Genomic DNA, 13,916 nt, shown 5'->3' with positions numbered 1-13,916 from the left:
CTGATATGCAAATGAGAGGGTTTTCCCCGCCAAAACAAGCCACGCCCACCCGCTGTTTTCCCGCCATTTTGGGGCGGCCATCTTGGATTGGAATTTTTGGGTGATTTTGGGGCTTTTTGGACTTTTTTTTGTTTTGTTTTTTTTTTGTCGGGGGTGGGCGTGGCCTCCGATATGCAAATGAGGGGCGTGGCCACGCCCACTACCCTCAGGGTTTTTCTGGCGTTTTCTCCTGGAGATTTTCGGCCATTTTGGATCCATTTTGGCCATTTTTGATCCGCCATCTTGAATCCAATTTCAGCCATTTTGGTTCAGCCATTTTGGGCTCATTTTCCGCCATTTTGGCCATTTAGGATCAGCCATTTTGGATTCATTTTCAGCCATCTTGGTTCAGCCATTTTGGACTAATTTTCTATAATTTTGAATCCATTTCAGCCATCTTGGCTCTCATTTCAGCCATTTTGAATTCAATTTTGGCCATTTTGGATCCGCCATCTTGAATCCAATTTCAGCCATCTTGGATCCAATTTCAGCCATTTTGGATCCAATTTCAGCCATCTTGAATCAGCCATTTTGGCTCCCACTTCAGCCATCTTGAATAGGATTTTTGGCCATTTTGGATCCAATTTTGGCCATCTTTGATCCATTTTTGGCCATTTTGGAGCCAATTTCAGCCATTTTGGATCCAATTTCAGCCATTTTGGATCAGCCAAATTGGACTCATTTTCCGCCATTTTGAATCCAATTTCAGCCATCTTGGCTCCAATTTCAGCCATTTTGGCTCCAATTTCAGCCATTTTGAATCCAATTTCAGCCATCTTGGTTCAGCCATTTTGGACTCATTTTCCGCCATTTGGAATCCATTTCGGCCATCTTGGCTCTCATTTTCAGCCATCTTGGATCAAACTTTAGTCCCAATTTTATTTTTGGTTTTTGGGGTTTTTTTGGGACAACTTTGGGGCTTTTTGAGCAGAATTTTTTTCCCAGCCGTGGGCGTGGCCTCGCTATGCTAATCGCCCTCATTCCCATGCAGACCCCGCCCGCTCCCCGGACCTTTTCCCGCTCTGCTCCTGCGAGGTTTTCGGCCATCTTGTGTCCAATTTCAGCCATCTTGGATTGGATTTTTGGCCATTTTGGATCCAATGTCAGCCATTTTGGATCAGCCATTTTGGATCCAATTTTGGCTATTTTGGATCCAATTTCAGCCACTTTGGATTGGCCATTTTGGATCCATTTTTGGCCATCTTGGATCCACTTTTGGCTATTTTGGATCAGCCATCTTGGCTCCAATTTCAGCCATTTTGGATCCATTTTGGCCATTTTGGCTCCAATTTCAGCCATTTTGGATCCATTTTTGGCCATCTTGTCTCCATTTCCGGCCATTTTGGATCGGCCATTTTGAATCAAATTTCAGCCATCTTGGATTGGATTTTTGGCTATTTTGGCTCCCATTTCAGCCATTTCGGATCGGCCATTTTACATCCATTTCGGCCATCTTGGATCCAACTTCAGCCCAAAATTTTGGTTTTTTTTGGTTATTTTTGCGCTTTTTAGTTGGGATTTTTTCCCCAGCCGTGGGCGTGGCCTCGCTATGCTAATTGCCCTCATTCCCACGCAGACCCCGCCCGCTCCCCGGACGTTTTCCCGCTCTGCTCCTGCGAGGACTTCGAGGACCAGGTGACCTTCGGCTGCTTCGCCGCCGGCTTCTTCCCGCAGCCGGCGCAGATCTCCTGGGAGGGGGCGGCCTCCGAGCACAGCCGGGACTTCCCGGAACTTCCGGTGGGCGTGGCCCAGTTCGGGCGGGGCTCCCGCGTCACCCTGGCCGCCGACCAGGCCAAGGGCCAAAAGTTCCGCTGCCGGGTGGAGCATTACGGCAAGAGCTTCGGCCTCGACGTGGGCGGTGAGGGACACCTGGAGGGGTTTTGGGGACGTTTGGGGACATCTGGGAGGGGTTTGAGGACACCTGGAGAGGTTTTGGGGACACCTGGAGGAATTTGGGGAGACCTGGAGGGGTTTTGAGGACACCTGGAGAGGTTTTGGGGACGTTTTGAGGGGTTTTGGGGACACCTGAAAAGGTTTGAGGACATCTGGAGAGGTTTTGGGGACGTTTTGAGGGGTTTTGGGGACACCTGAAAAGGTTTGAGGACATCTGGAGAGGTTTTGGGGACATTTTGAGGAGTTTTGGGGACACCTGAAAAGGTTTGATGGCATCTGGAGAGGTTTTGGGGACGTTGGGGACATCTGGGAGGGGTTTGAGGACACCTGGAGAGGTTTTGGGGACACCTGGAGGAGTTTGGGGACATCTGGAGAGGTTTTGGGGACACCTGGAGGAGTTTGGGGACACCTGGAGGGGTTTTGGGGACGTTTTGAGGAGTTTTGGGGACACCTGAAAAGGTTTGATGGCATCTGGGAGGGGTTTTGGGGACGTTTAGGAACACCTGGAGAGGTTTTGGGGACATTTTGAGGAGTTTTGGGGACACCTGAAAAGGTTTGATGGCATCTGGAAGGGGTTTTGGGGACGTCTGGAGGGGTTTTGAGGACATCTGGAGAGGTTTGATGGCATCTGGGAGGGGTTTTGGGGACATCTGGAGGAGTTTTGAGGACACCTGAAAAGGTTTGATGGCATCTGGAAGGGGTTTTGGGGACATCTGGAGGGATTTGGGGACACCTGGAGGGGTTTTGGGGACACTTTGAGGAGTTTTGAGGACACCTGAAAAGGTTTGATGGCATCTGGAGAGGTTTTGGGGACGTTTGGGGACACCTGGAGGGGTTTTGGGGACGTTTTGAGGAGTTTTGGGGACACCTGAACAGGTTTGATGGCATCTGGAAGGGGTTTTGGGGACGTCTGGAGGGGTTTTGAGGACATCTGGAGAGGTTTGATGGCATCTGGGAGGGGTTTTGGGGACACCTGAAGAGGTTTGATGGCATCTGGAGAGGTTTTAGGGACGTTTGGGGACATCTGGGAGGGGTTTGAGGACACCTGGAGAGGTTTTGGGGACACCTGGAGGAATTTTGGGGACATTTTGAGGAGTTTTGGGGACATCTGGAGGGGTTTGGGGACACCTGGGTGAATTTTTGGGCCATTTAGGACAAATTTCAGCCATTTTAGATCAATTTTCAGCCATTTTGGATCCATTTTGAGTCCCATTTCAGCCATTTTGCATCAGCCATATTAGATCCCATTTCAGCCATTTTGGATCCATTTTCAGCCATTTTGAATAAATTTCAGCCATTTTGGATCAGCCATTTTGGATCCCATTTCAGCCATTTTGCATCAGCCATTTTGGATCCCATTTCAGCCATTTTGGATCCATTTTCAGCCATTTTGAATAAATTTCAGCCATTTTGGATCAGCCATTTTGGATCCCATTTCAGCCATTTTGCATCAGCCATATTAGATCCCATTTCAGCCATTTTGGATCAATTTTCAGACATTTGGGGTCAATTTTCAGCCATTTTGGATTCCATTTCAGCCATTTTAGATCAATTTTCAGCCATTTTGGCTCCATTTTTGTCCATTTTTGATTCATTTTTGGGGCATTTTGGCTCCATTTTTGTCCAATTTTGGCCATTTTGGCTCAAATTTCAACCATATTTGATTGGCCCATTTGGCTCCAATTTCGGCCATTTTGGATCGGCCATTTTGGCTCATTTTTTTGGCCATTTTTGATCCATTTTTGGCCGTCTTTGATCCAATTTCAGCCATTTTGGATTGGGTGTTTTGGCTCCAATTTCAGCCATTTTGGCTCCAATTTCTGCCATTTTGGATTGGCCATTTTGGATCCAATTTCAGCCATCTTGGCTCCAATTTCGGCCATTTTGGATCCGATTTCAACTCTATTGGCTCCAATTTCCACCATTTTGTATCAGCCATTTTGGATCCATTTTTGGCCGTCTTGGCTCCAATTTCCACCATCTTGGCTCCAATTTCCGCCATCTTGGATGTGGTTTCAACTCTACTGGCTCAAATTTCCGCCATTTTGGATCTGCCATTTTGGATTAATTTTTGGCCTTCTTGGCTCCAATTTCAGCCATTTTGGCTCCAATTTCCGCCATCTTGGATCCAATTTCAACTCTATTGGCTCCAATTTCCGCCATTTTGAATCGGCCATTTTGGATCCATTTTTGGCCATCTTGGCTCCAATTTCCACCATTTTGGATCCAATTTCGGCCATATTGGCTCCAATTTCCGCCATCTTGGATGCGGTTTCAACTCTACTGGCTCAAATTTCTGCCATTTTGGATCGGCCATTTTGGATCCATTTTTGGCTGTCTTGGCTCCAATTTCTGCCATTTTGGCTCCAATTTCCGCCATCTTTGATCCGATTTCAACTCTACTGGCTCAAATTTCCGCCATTTTGAATCGGCCATTTTAGATCCATTTTTGGCCGTCTTGGCTCCAATTTCAGCCATTTTAGCTCCAATTTCCGCCATCTTTGATCCGATTTCAACTCTACTGGCTCAAATTTCCGCCATTTTGGATCAGCCATTTTAGATCCATTTTTGGCCGTCTTGGCTCCAATTTCCGCCATCTTGGCTCCAATTTTGGCCATCTTGGCTCCAATTTCAGCCATTTTGGCTCCAATTTCCGCCATCTTGGATCCAATTTCAACTCTATTGGCTCCAATTTCCGCCATTTTGAATCGGCCATTTTGGATCCATTTTTGGCCATCTTGGCTCCAATTTCCACCATTTTGGATCCAATTTCGGCCATATTGGCTCCAATTTCCGCCATCTTGGATGCGGTTTCAACTCTACTGGCTCAAATTTCCGCCATTTTGGATCGGCCATTTTGGATCAATTTTTGGCCTTCTTGGCTCCAATTTCAGCCATTTTGGCTCCAATTTCCGCCATCTTGGATCCAATTTCAACTCTATTGGCTCCAATTTCCGCCATTTTGAATCGGCCATTTTGGATCCATTTTTGGCCATCTTGGCTCCAATTTCCACCATTTTGGATCCAATTTCGGCCATCTTTACTCCAATTTCCGCCATCTTGGATGCGGTTTCAACTCTACTGGCTCAAATTTCCGCCATTTTGGATCGGCCATTTTAGATCCATTTTTGGCCGTCTTGGCTCCAATTTCCGCCATCTTGGCTCCAATTTTGGCCATCTTGGCTCCAATTTCAGCCATTTTGGCTCCAATTTCTGCCATCTTGGATCCGATTTCAACTCTATTGGCTCCAATTTCCGCCATTTTGAATCGGCCATTTTGGATCCATTTTTGGCCATCTTGGCTCCAATTTCTGCCATTTTTGATCCAATTTCAGCCATTTTGGTTCCAATGTCTGCCATCTTTGATCTGATTTCAACTCTATTGGCTCCAATTTCCGCCATTTTGGATCAGCCTTTTTGTCTCCATTTTCGGCCATCTTTAATCCGCTTTTCGGCCATCTTGCCTCGATTTCCGCTGGGATTTCGCCCTTTTTTTCCCCATTTTCCGTCGTTTTGGGGATTTTTTTGGCCTCACCTGCCCCCACCTCTCCCCGCAGCCTGCAACAACACCCCCCGGCTCCCCGACTTCACCGTCTCCCTCCTGAGCGACCCCAACCAGGCCCACCCGGAGCAGGACCAGGTCCACCTCCTGTGCCAAGTGCGCGGCCGCGGCGCCGCCGACGCCACCCTCAGCTGGTTGGTCAACGGCGACCCCGCCCAGCTGGGGGCGGAGCTTTCCAGCTGCCAGGAGGGCGGCGACGGTCAGGTGACCCTCAGCGGCCGCGTCAACATTAGCCGCAGCCAATGGGACAAAGGGAGCAACTTCACCTGCCGGGCAAGCCACGCCCACCTGGCCACGCCCATCGAGGCCAGCATCAGCACGTTCTGTAAAGGTGAGGGGGATTTCGGGGTGAATTTGGGAGATTTTGGGGGTTTTTTAAAAGTGAAAATTTAAAGTTTCTCGCCCAAGCCCGACCCTCTTCTGAAAAACAAAAAATTTCGGGGTTTGCACCAAATTTTTACCAAGAACCTCCAAAATTTCTCAATTTTCCACATAAAAACCACCAAAAATCCCAATTTTTTCACATTTTTTTACCAAAATCACCATTTTTTCACCCAAATTTTTCCCAATCCCAAATTTTTTTTCCCAGTCTCCATTTCCTTGAAGAAACCCCTCTACAAGCCTAATTTTTCCCTAAAAAACCCTATTTTTTGCCAAAAAATCCCCAAATTTTCACGAAAAACCACGTTTTCTCCCTAAAAAATCAGGTTTTTTCACTAAAAATCACCGTTTTTTCACCCAAATGTTTTCCAACCCCAGCATTCCTTCTCCAACCTCCATTTCCTTCATGAACCCCTCCCAAAGCCTCAATTTCACCCCCAAAAAAACCATATTTTACCACAAAACCCCAAATTTTCACAAAAAAAATGCATTTTCTCTGTTAAAAATCTGATTTTTTCCCAAAATCACCATTTTTTCACCCAAATTTTCCCCAATCCCAAATTTTTTTTCCTAGTCTCCATTTCCTCAAAGAAACCCCTCTACAAGCCTAATTTTTTCCCTAAAAAACCCCATTTTTTGCCAAAAAATCCCCAAATTTTCGCCAAAAATCGTGGTTTTTTGATTTTAAAAAAGCCGTTTTTTCCCGAAATCACCGTTTTTTCCCCCAACCCTCCCCGCAGCCGCCGCCGCCCGGCCCTCGGTGCGGGTGCTGCCGCCCTCCCTGCAGGACCTGTTCCTGTCCACCAGCCCCAACCTCACCTGCGTGGCCGCCGGCCTCCAACCCTCGCTGCCAAATCCCAACGTTTCACCCCAAATTCTCCGCCCGGCCCCAAAGCTTCGCCGCCTTTGGACCAAAATCCGCCTTTTTCACCCCAAATTTCCTCCCAATCCCCGTTTGGTTACTCCAAATCCCACTTCCTCCTCCAACTCAAATTTTCCCCCACGATCTCCAAAAATTCGCGATTTTACCCATAAAAACCACCGAGAATCCCATTTTTTTTACGTTTTTTTTTACCAAAATCGCCGTTTTTTCACCCAAATTTTTCCCGACCCCAAGATCTTTTCTCCAACTTCAAATCCTTATTCCAGCAGCAATTTCCTTCAGAAATCCTTCCCAAAATCCTAATTTCTCTCCCCAAAACCCCCATTTTTTCGCAAAAAATCGCATTTTCTCCATTAAAAATCCGTTTTTTCCCCAAAATCGCCGTTTTTTCACCCAAATCTTTTCCAATCCCAAAATTTCTCCTCCAACCTCCATTTCCTTCATCAACCCCTCCCAAAGCCCCAATTTTTTCCCCCCAAACCCCATTTTTTGCCAAAAAATCCCCAAATTTTCGCAAAAAAACACGTTTTCTCCCTAAAAAACCAGGTTTTTTCCCAAAATCACTGTTTTTTCACCCAAATTTTTTCCGACCCCAAAATTTCTCCTCCAACCTCCATTTCCTTCATGAACCCCTCCCAAAACCCCATTTTTTTCCCCCAAAACCCCATTTTTTTCCCAAAAATCCCCAAATTTTCGCAAAAAATCGCATTTTTTGGCAAAAAAAACGCATTTTTTCCTAAAATCACTGTTTTTTCACCCAAATCTTTTCCAACCCCAAGATCCCTTCTCCAACCTCCATTTCCTTGAAGAAACCCCTCTAAAAGCCCAACATCACCCCAGTTTTTTTCCCAAAAAACCGCATTTCTTCGCCAAAACGTCAATTTTCGGCCTACAAAAAAGCCGTTTTTTCCCGAAATCACCGTTTTTTCCCCCAACCCTCCCCGCAGCCGCCGCCGCCCGGCCCTCGGTGCGGGTGCTGCCGCCCTCCCTGCAGGACCTGTTCCTGTCCACCAGCCCCAACCTCACCTGCGCGGCCGCCGGCCTCCAACCCTCGCTGGCCAAATCCCAACGTTTCACCCCAAATTCTCCACCCGGCCCCAAAGCTTCGCCGCCTTTTGACCAAAATCTGCCTTTTTCACCCCAAATTTCCTCCCAATCGCCGTTTTGTTTCTCCAAATCCCACTTCCTCCTCCAACCCAAATTTTCCCCCACGATCTCCAAAAAGTCGCGATTTTACCCATAAAAACCACCGAGAATCCCATTTTTTTCATGTTTTTTTTACCAAAATCGCCGTTTTTTCACCCAAATTTTTCCCGACCCCAAGATTTTTTCTCCAACTTCAAATCCTTATTCCAGCAGCAATTTCCTTCAGAAATCCTTCCCAAAATCCTAATTTCTCTCCCCAAAACCCCCATTTTTTTGCAAAAAATCGCATTTTGTCCATTAAAAATCCTATTTTTTCCCAAAATCACTGTTTTTTCACCCAAATTTTTTCCGACCCCAAAATTTCTCCTCCAACCTCCATTTCCTTCATGAACCCCTCCCAAAGCCCCAATTTCTTCCCCCAAAACCCCATTTTTGTCCGAAAACTCCCAAATTTTCACCAAAAACCATGTTTTCCGATAAAAAAACAGCATTTTTTCCCAAAATTGCCGTTTTTTCACCCAAATTTTTTCCGACCCCAAAATCCTTTCTCCAACCTCCATTTCCTTCATGAACCCCTCCCAAAATTCCAATTTCACCCCCAGAAAAAGCCCCAAAAAACCGCATTTCTTCGCCAAAACGTCAATTTTCGGCCTACAAAAAAGCCGTTTTTTCCCGAAATCACTGTTTTTTCACCCAAATCTTTTCCAACCCCAAGATCCCTTCTCCAACCTCCATTTCCTTGAAGAAACCCCTCTAAAAGCCCAACATCACCCCAATTTTTTTCCCAAAAAACCGCATTTCTTCGCCAAAACGTCAATTTTCGGCCTACAAAAAAGCCGTTTTTTCCCGAAATCACCGTTTTTTCCCCCAACGCTCCCCGCAGCCGCCGCCGCCCAGCCCTCGGTGCGGGTGCTGCCGCCGTCCCTGCAGGACCTGTTCCTGTCCACCAGCCCCAACCTCACCTGCGTGGCGTCCGGCCTGGAGTCGCCGGCCGTGGAGTTCACCTGGAGCCGCGCGCCGGGCGGGGCGCTGGGCGCGGCCACTTCCGGCCCCGCCCGGCCCCTCCCCGGCGGCCGCTTCGAGGTCCGGAACTTTCTGGAAATCTGCGCCGAGGATTGGAATTCCGGCGCCGCCTTCACCTGCCGGGTGAGCGGCAAAGGGCTGGGCGAGGAGGCGATGGAGGCCAGCGTCAGGAAGGAGAGCGGTGAGAGGGGTTCGGGGGGAAAAATGGGGGTTTTGGGGAAAAAATGGGGTTTTTTGGGGAAAAAATGGGTTTTTAGGGGAAAATTGGGGTTTTTTGGGAAAAAATTTGGGGTTTTTAGGAAAAAAAATGGGGTTTTTAAGTGATTTTTCATGGGTTTTAGGAAGGTTTTTGGGAGGTTAGTTCTGGATTTAAGATGGTTGGTCTTGGGTTTTAGGAGGTCAGTTCTGGTTTTGGGGGGAATTTTGGGGATTTTGGGAAAGAATTTGGGGTTTTTAGGTGATTTTTCATGGGTTTTAGGAGGTTAATCCTGATTTTATGAAGGTTGGTCTTGGTTTTTAGGAGGTCAGTTCTGGTTTTGGGGGCAATTTTGGGGATTTTGGGGAAAAAATGGGGTTTTTGGGAAAAAAATGGAGGTTTTTGGAAAAAAAATGGGGTTTTTAGGTGATTTTTCATGGGTTTTAGGAGGGTTTTTCTGGGTTTTGGGAGGTTTATTTCTGGTTTTTAGGAGGTCAGCTCTGGTTTTGGGGGGAATTTCGGTGATTTGGGGAAAAAAAAATGGGGGTTTTGGGACAAAATTTGGAGTTTTTAGGTGATTTTTCATGGGTTTTAGGAGGTTAATCCTGGTTTTAAGATGGTTGATCTTGGTTTTTAGGAGGTCAGTTCTGGTTTTGGGGGGAATTTTGGGGATTTTGGGGAAAAAATGGGGTTTTTGGGAAAAAATTGGGGTTTTTTTGGAAAAAAAATGGGGGTTTTAGGTGATTTTTCATGGGTTTTAGGAGGGTTTTTGGGAGGTTAGTTCTGGTTTTAAGAAGGTTGGTCTTGGGTTTTAGGAAGTCAGTTCTGGTTTTGGGGCAATTTTGGGGGTTTTGGGAAAAAAAATGGGGGTTTTTTAGGGAAAAATTTGGCTTTTAGAGGGGTTTCTTCAAGGAAATGAAGGTAGGAGAAGGGTTAATTCTGGTTTTTTAGGTGGTTTTTTTCTGGTTTTTGGGGTCAGAATTTGGGGTTTAAGGAAGTGAATCTTGGTTTTAAGGAGGTCAGCTGTGGTTTTGGGGGGAATTTCGGTGATTTTGGGTCAAAATTTTGGGGTTTTAGGTGATTTTTAGGACATTTTTCTCGGTTTTTAGGAGGTCAGTTCTGGTTTTGGGGTAAATTTCGGTGATTTTGGTTCAGAATTTGGGGTTTTGGGGAGGTTGATCTCGGTTTTTGGGTCGGCGGGAAAGGGCTGGGCGAGGAGGCGATGGAGGCCAGCGTCAGGAAGGAGAGCGGTGAGAGGGGTTTGGGGGGAAAAATGGGGGTTTTGGGGAAAAAATTTGGGGGTTTTGGGTCAAAATTTAGGGATTTTGGGAAAAAATTTGGGGTTTTTTGGAAAAAAATTGGGGTTTTTAGGTGATTTTTCATGGGTTTTAGGAGGGTTTTTGGGAGGTTAGTTCTGGTTTTAAGGATATTTTTTCTGGGTTTTGGGAGGTTTCTTTCTGGTTTTTAGGAGGTCAGCTCTGGTTTTGGGGGGAATTTCGGTGATTTTGGGAAAAAAAATGGCGGTTTTTGGAAAAAATTTGGGGGTTTTAGGTGATTTTTCATGGGGTTTAGGAGGTTAATCCTGGTTTTATGAAGGTTGGTCTTGGTTTTGAGGAGGTCAGTTCTGGTTTTGGGGGGAATTTTGGGGTTTTGGGAAAAAAATTGGGGGTTTTAGGTGATTTTTCATGGGGTTTAGGTGGTTTTTGCTGTTTTTTGGGAGGTTTTTGCTGCGTTTTGGGAGGTCAGCTCTGGTTTTGGGGGAATTTTGGGGGTTTTGGAAAAAATTGGGGTTTTTTTGGAAAAAATTGGGGTCCTTAGGTGATTTTTTAGGTGGGTTTTAGGAGGTTAATCCTGGTTTTAAGATGGTTGGTCTTGGTTTTTAGGAGGTCAGGTCTGGTTTTGGGGTAAAATTCGGTGATTTTGGGTCAAAATTTGGGATTTTTGGGTGATTTTTCCGGGTTTTAGGACATTTTTCTTGGGTTTTAGGAGGTCAGTTCTGCTTTTGGGGGGAATTTCGGTGATTTTGGGTCAAATTTTGAGGTTTTTAGGTGGCTAATCTTGGTTTTAGGAGATTCGTCCTGGTTTTAAGGTGATTTTGGGTCAGAATTTGGGTTTTTAGGAGGTTTGTCTGGTGGGATTTCCCAATTGGGAACGGCTCCTCAAACTGGGAACGGTTCCTCAAACTGGGAATGGTTCTTCCAACTGGGAAACCCAACTGGGAACGGTTCCTCAAACTGGGGAACCCAACTGGGAATGGTTCCTCAAACTGGGAATGGTTCCTCAAACTGGAGAACCCAACTGGGAACGGTTCCTCAAACTGGGAATGGTTCCTCGAACTGGGAATGGTTCCTCAAACTGGGAATGGTTTGGTCAACTGGAGAACCAAACTGGGAATGGTTCCTCAAACTGGGGAACCCAACTGGGAACAGTTCCTCCAACTGGGAATGGTTCCTCAAACTGGGAACGGTTCCTCAAACTGGGAATGGTTCCTGAAACTGGGGAACCCAACTGGGAATGGTTCCTCAAACTGGGAATGGTTTCTCCAACTGGAGAACCCAACTGGGAACGGTTCTTCCAACCGGAAAACCCAACTGGGATTGGTTCTTACAACTGGGGAACCCAACTGGGAACGGTTCCTCAAACTGGAGAACCCAACTGGGAACGGTTCTTCCAACCGGAAAACCCAACTGGGAATGGTTCCTCAAACTGGGAACAGTTCCTCAAAGTGGGAAACCCAACTGGGAGTGGATCCTCAAACTGGGAACGGTTCTTCCAACCGGAAAACCCAACTGGGATTGGTTCTTACAACTGGGGAACCCAACTGGGAACGGTTCCTCAAACTGGGAATGGTTTCTCCAACTGGAGAACCGAACTGGGATTGGTTCTTACAACTGGGAAACCCAACTGGGAATGGTTGCACAAACTGGGAATGGTTCCTCAAACTGGGAATGGTTCTTACAACTGGGGAACCCAACTGGGAATGGTTTCTCATACTGGGAAACCCAAGTGGGAATGGTTCCTCAAACTGGGAATGGTTCCTCAAAGTGGGAAACCCAACTGGGAATTGTTACTCAAACTGGGAATGGTTTCTCCAACTGGAGAACTGAACTGGGATTGGTTCTTACAACTGGGAAACCCAACTGGGATTGGTTTCTCATACTGGGAAACTCAACTGGGAATGGTTCCTCAAACTGGGAATGGTTTCTCCAACTGGAGAACCCAACTGGGAACGGTTCTTCCAACCGGAAAACCCAACTGGGATTGGTTCTTACAACTGGGGAACCCAACTGGGAGTGGTTCCTCAAACTGGGAATGGTTCCTCAAACTGGGAATGGTTTCTCCAACTGGGAGTGGTTCCTCAAACTGGGAATGGTTCCTCAAAGTGGGAAACCCAACTGGGAACGGCTCCTCAAACTGGGAACGGTTCCTCAAAATGGGAAACCCAACTGGGAATGGTTCCTCAAACTGAGGAACCCAACTGGGAATTGTTACTCAAACTGGGAATGGTTTCTCCAACTGGGAATGGTTCCTCAAACTGGGAATGGTTCTTCCAACTGGGAAACCCAACTGGGAACGGTTCCTCAAACTGGGAATGGTTCCTCAAACTGAGGAACCCAACTGGGAACTGTTCCTCAAACTGGGAATGGTTTCTCCAACTGGGAGTGGTTTCTCCAACTGGGAAACCCAACTGGGAACGGCTCCTCAATCTGGGAATGGTTTCTCCAACTGGAGAACCCAACTGGGAACGGTTCTTCCAACCGGAAAACCCAACCAGCCCCAACTCTCCCAACCCCAACTGACCAACCCAACCCACCCCAAACCCCGCAGGCGGCGCCACGTCGGCGCCGAGCGTCTTCGTCTTCCCGCCGCCGCCCGAGGAGCTGGCCCGGGGCGAGGCGGCCACCTTGACCTGCCTGGCGGCCAACTTCGCGCCGCGCGACGTCCTCCTCACCTGGACGCAGGGGGATGCGCCGGTGGAGCCGGCGAGGTTCTCCACCTTCGGGCCGCAGCCGGACGCCGGCGGCGCCGGGACCTTCTCGGTCTACTCCAAGCTGGAGGTGCCGGCGGCCGAGTGGCGGCGCGGCGACGTCTTCGGCTGCGTGGTGGGACACGAGGCCGTGGGCGGCGTGAAGTTCGTGCAGAGGAACCTGGACAGGTCCACGGCGCGGCCGGCCAACGTCAACGTCTCCGTGGTGCTGGCCGACAGCGACGCCGTGTGCTACTGAGCCGCTTTTGGGGCGAATAAAGGAGATTTTGAGAAGTTAAAATCGGGGGTTTTGGTGGTTTTTATGGAAAAAATGGGATTTTTTGGGGGGAAAATGGGGTTTTGGGGGGAAATTCCTGGATTTTGGGAGGGAAAAATGTCGAATTTTAGAGGTAAAATGTGGATTTTGGGTGGAAAACGTCGATTTTAGAAGGCAAAATGTGGATTTTTGGAGGGAAAAGACTGGTTTTGGGTAGAAAATGTGGATTTTAGGAGGAAATGTGGAATTGGGGTGAAATCGGTCGATTTTAGGATGGAAAATGTGGATTTTGGGTGGAAAATGTGGATTTTAGAAGGCAAAATGTGGATTTTTGGAGGTAAAATCTGGATTTTGGGTGGAAGATGTGGATTTTAGGAGGAAATGTGGATTTGGGGTGAAATAGTTCGATTTTAGGATGGAAAATGTGGATTTTGGGTGGAAAATGTCGATTTTAGAAGGCAAAATATCAATTTTTGGAGGTAAAACACTGCTTTTGGGTGGAAAATGTAGATTCTAGGAGGAAATGTGGATTTGGGGTGAGATCGGTCG

General features: G+C 47.2%; 1 gene segment (V, D, J or C); it reads left to right on the top strand.

Annotated features, from left to right (window-relative positions):
• The first annotated feature begins 171 nt into the window (after positions 1–171).
• Positions 172–13,391, top strand: LOC110481941 (Ig mu chain C region-like). The segment is given in 5 exon segments: positions 172–184; positions 1,616–1,897; positions 5,490–5,825; positions 8,788–9,108; positions 12,952–13,391. Coding segments are annotated over 5 exon segments (1,350 nt in total).
• Positions 13,392–13,916: the final 525 nt, after the last annotated feature.

Source organism: Lonchura striata, chromosome 39 (genome assembly GCF_046129695.1).
Source record: "Lonchura striata isolate bLonStr1 chromosome 39, bLonStr1.mat, whole genome shotgun sequence".
Lineage (NCBI taxonomy): Eukaryota > Metazoa > Chordata > Aves > Passeriformes > Estrildidae > Lonchura > Lonchura striata.
The sequence above is the reverse complement of the archived record's forward strand: the minus strand, read 5'-3'. Positions and strand labels throughout refer to the sequence as shown.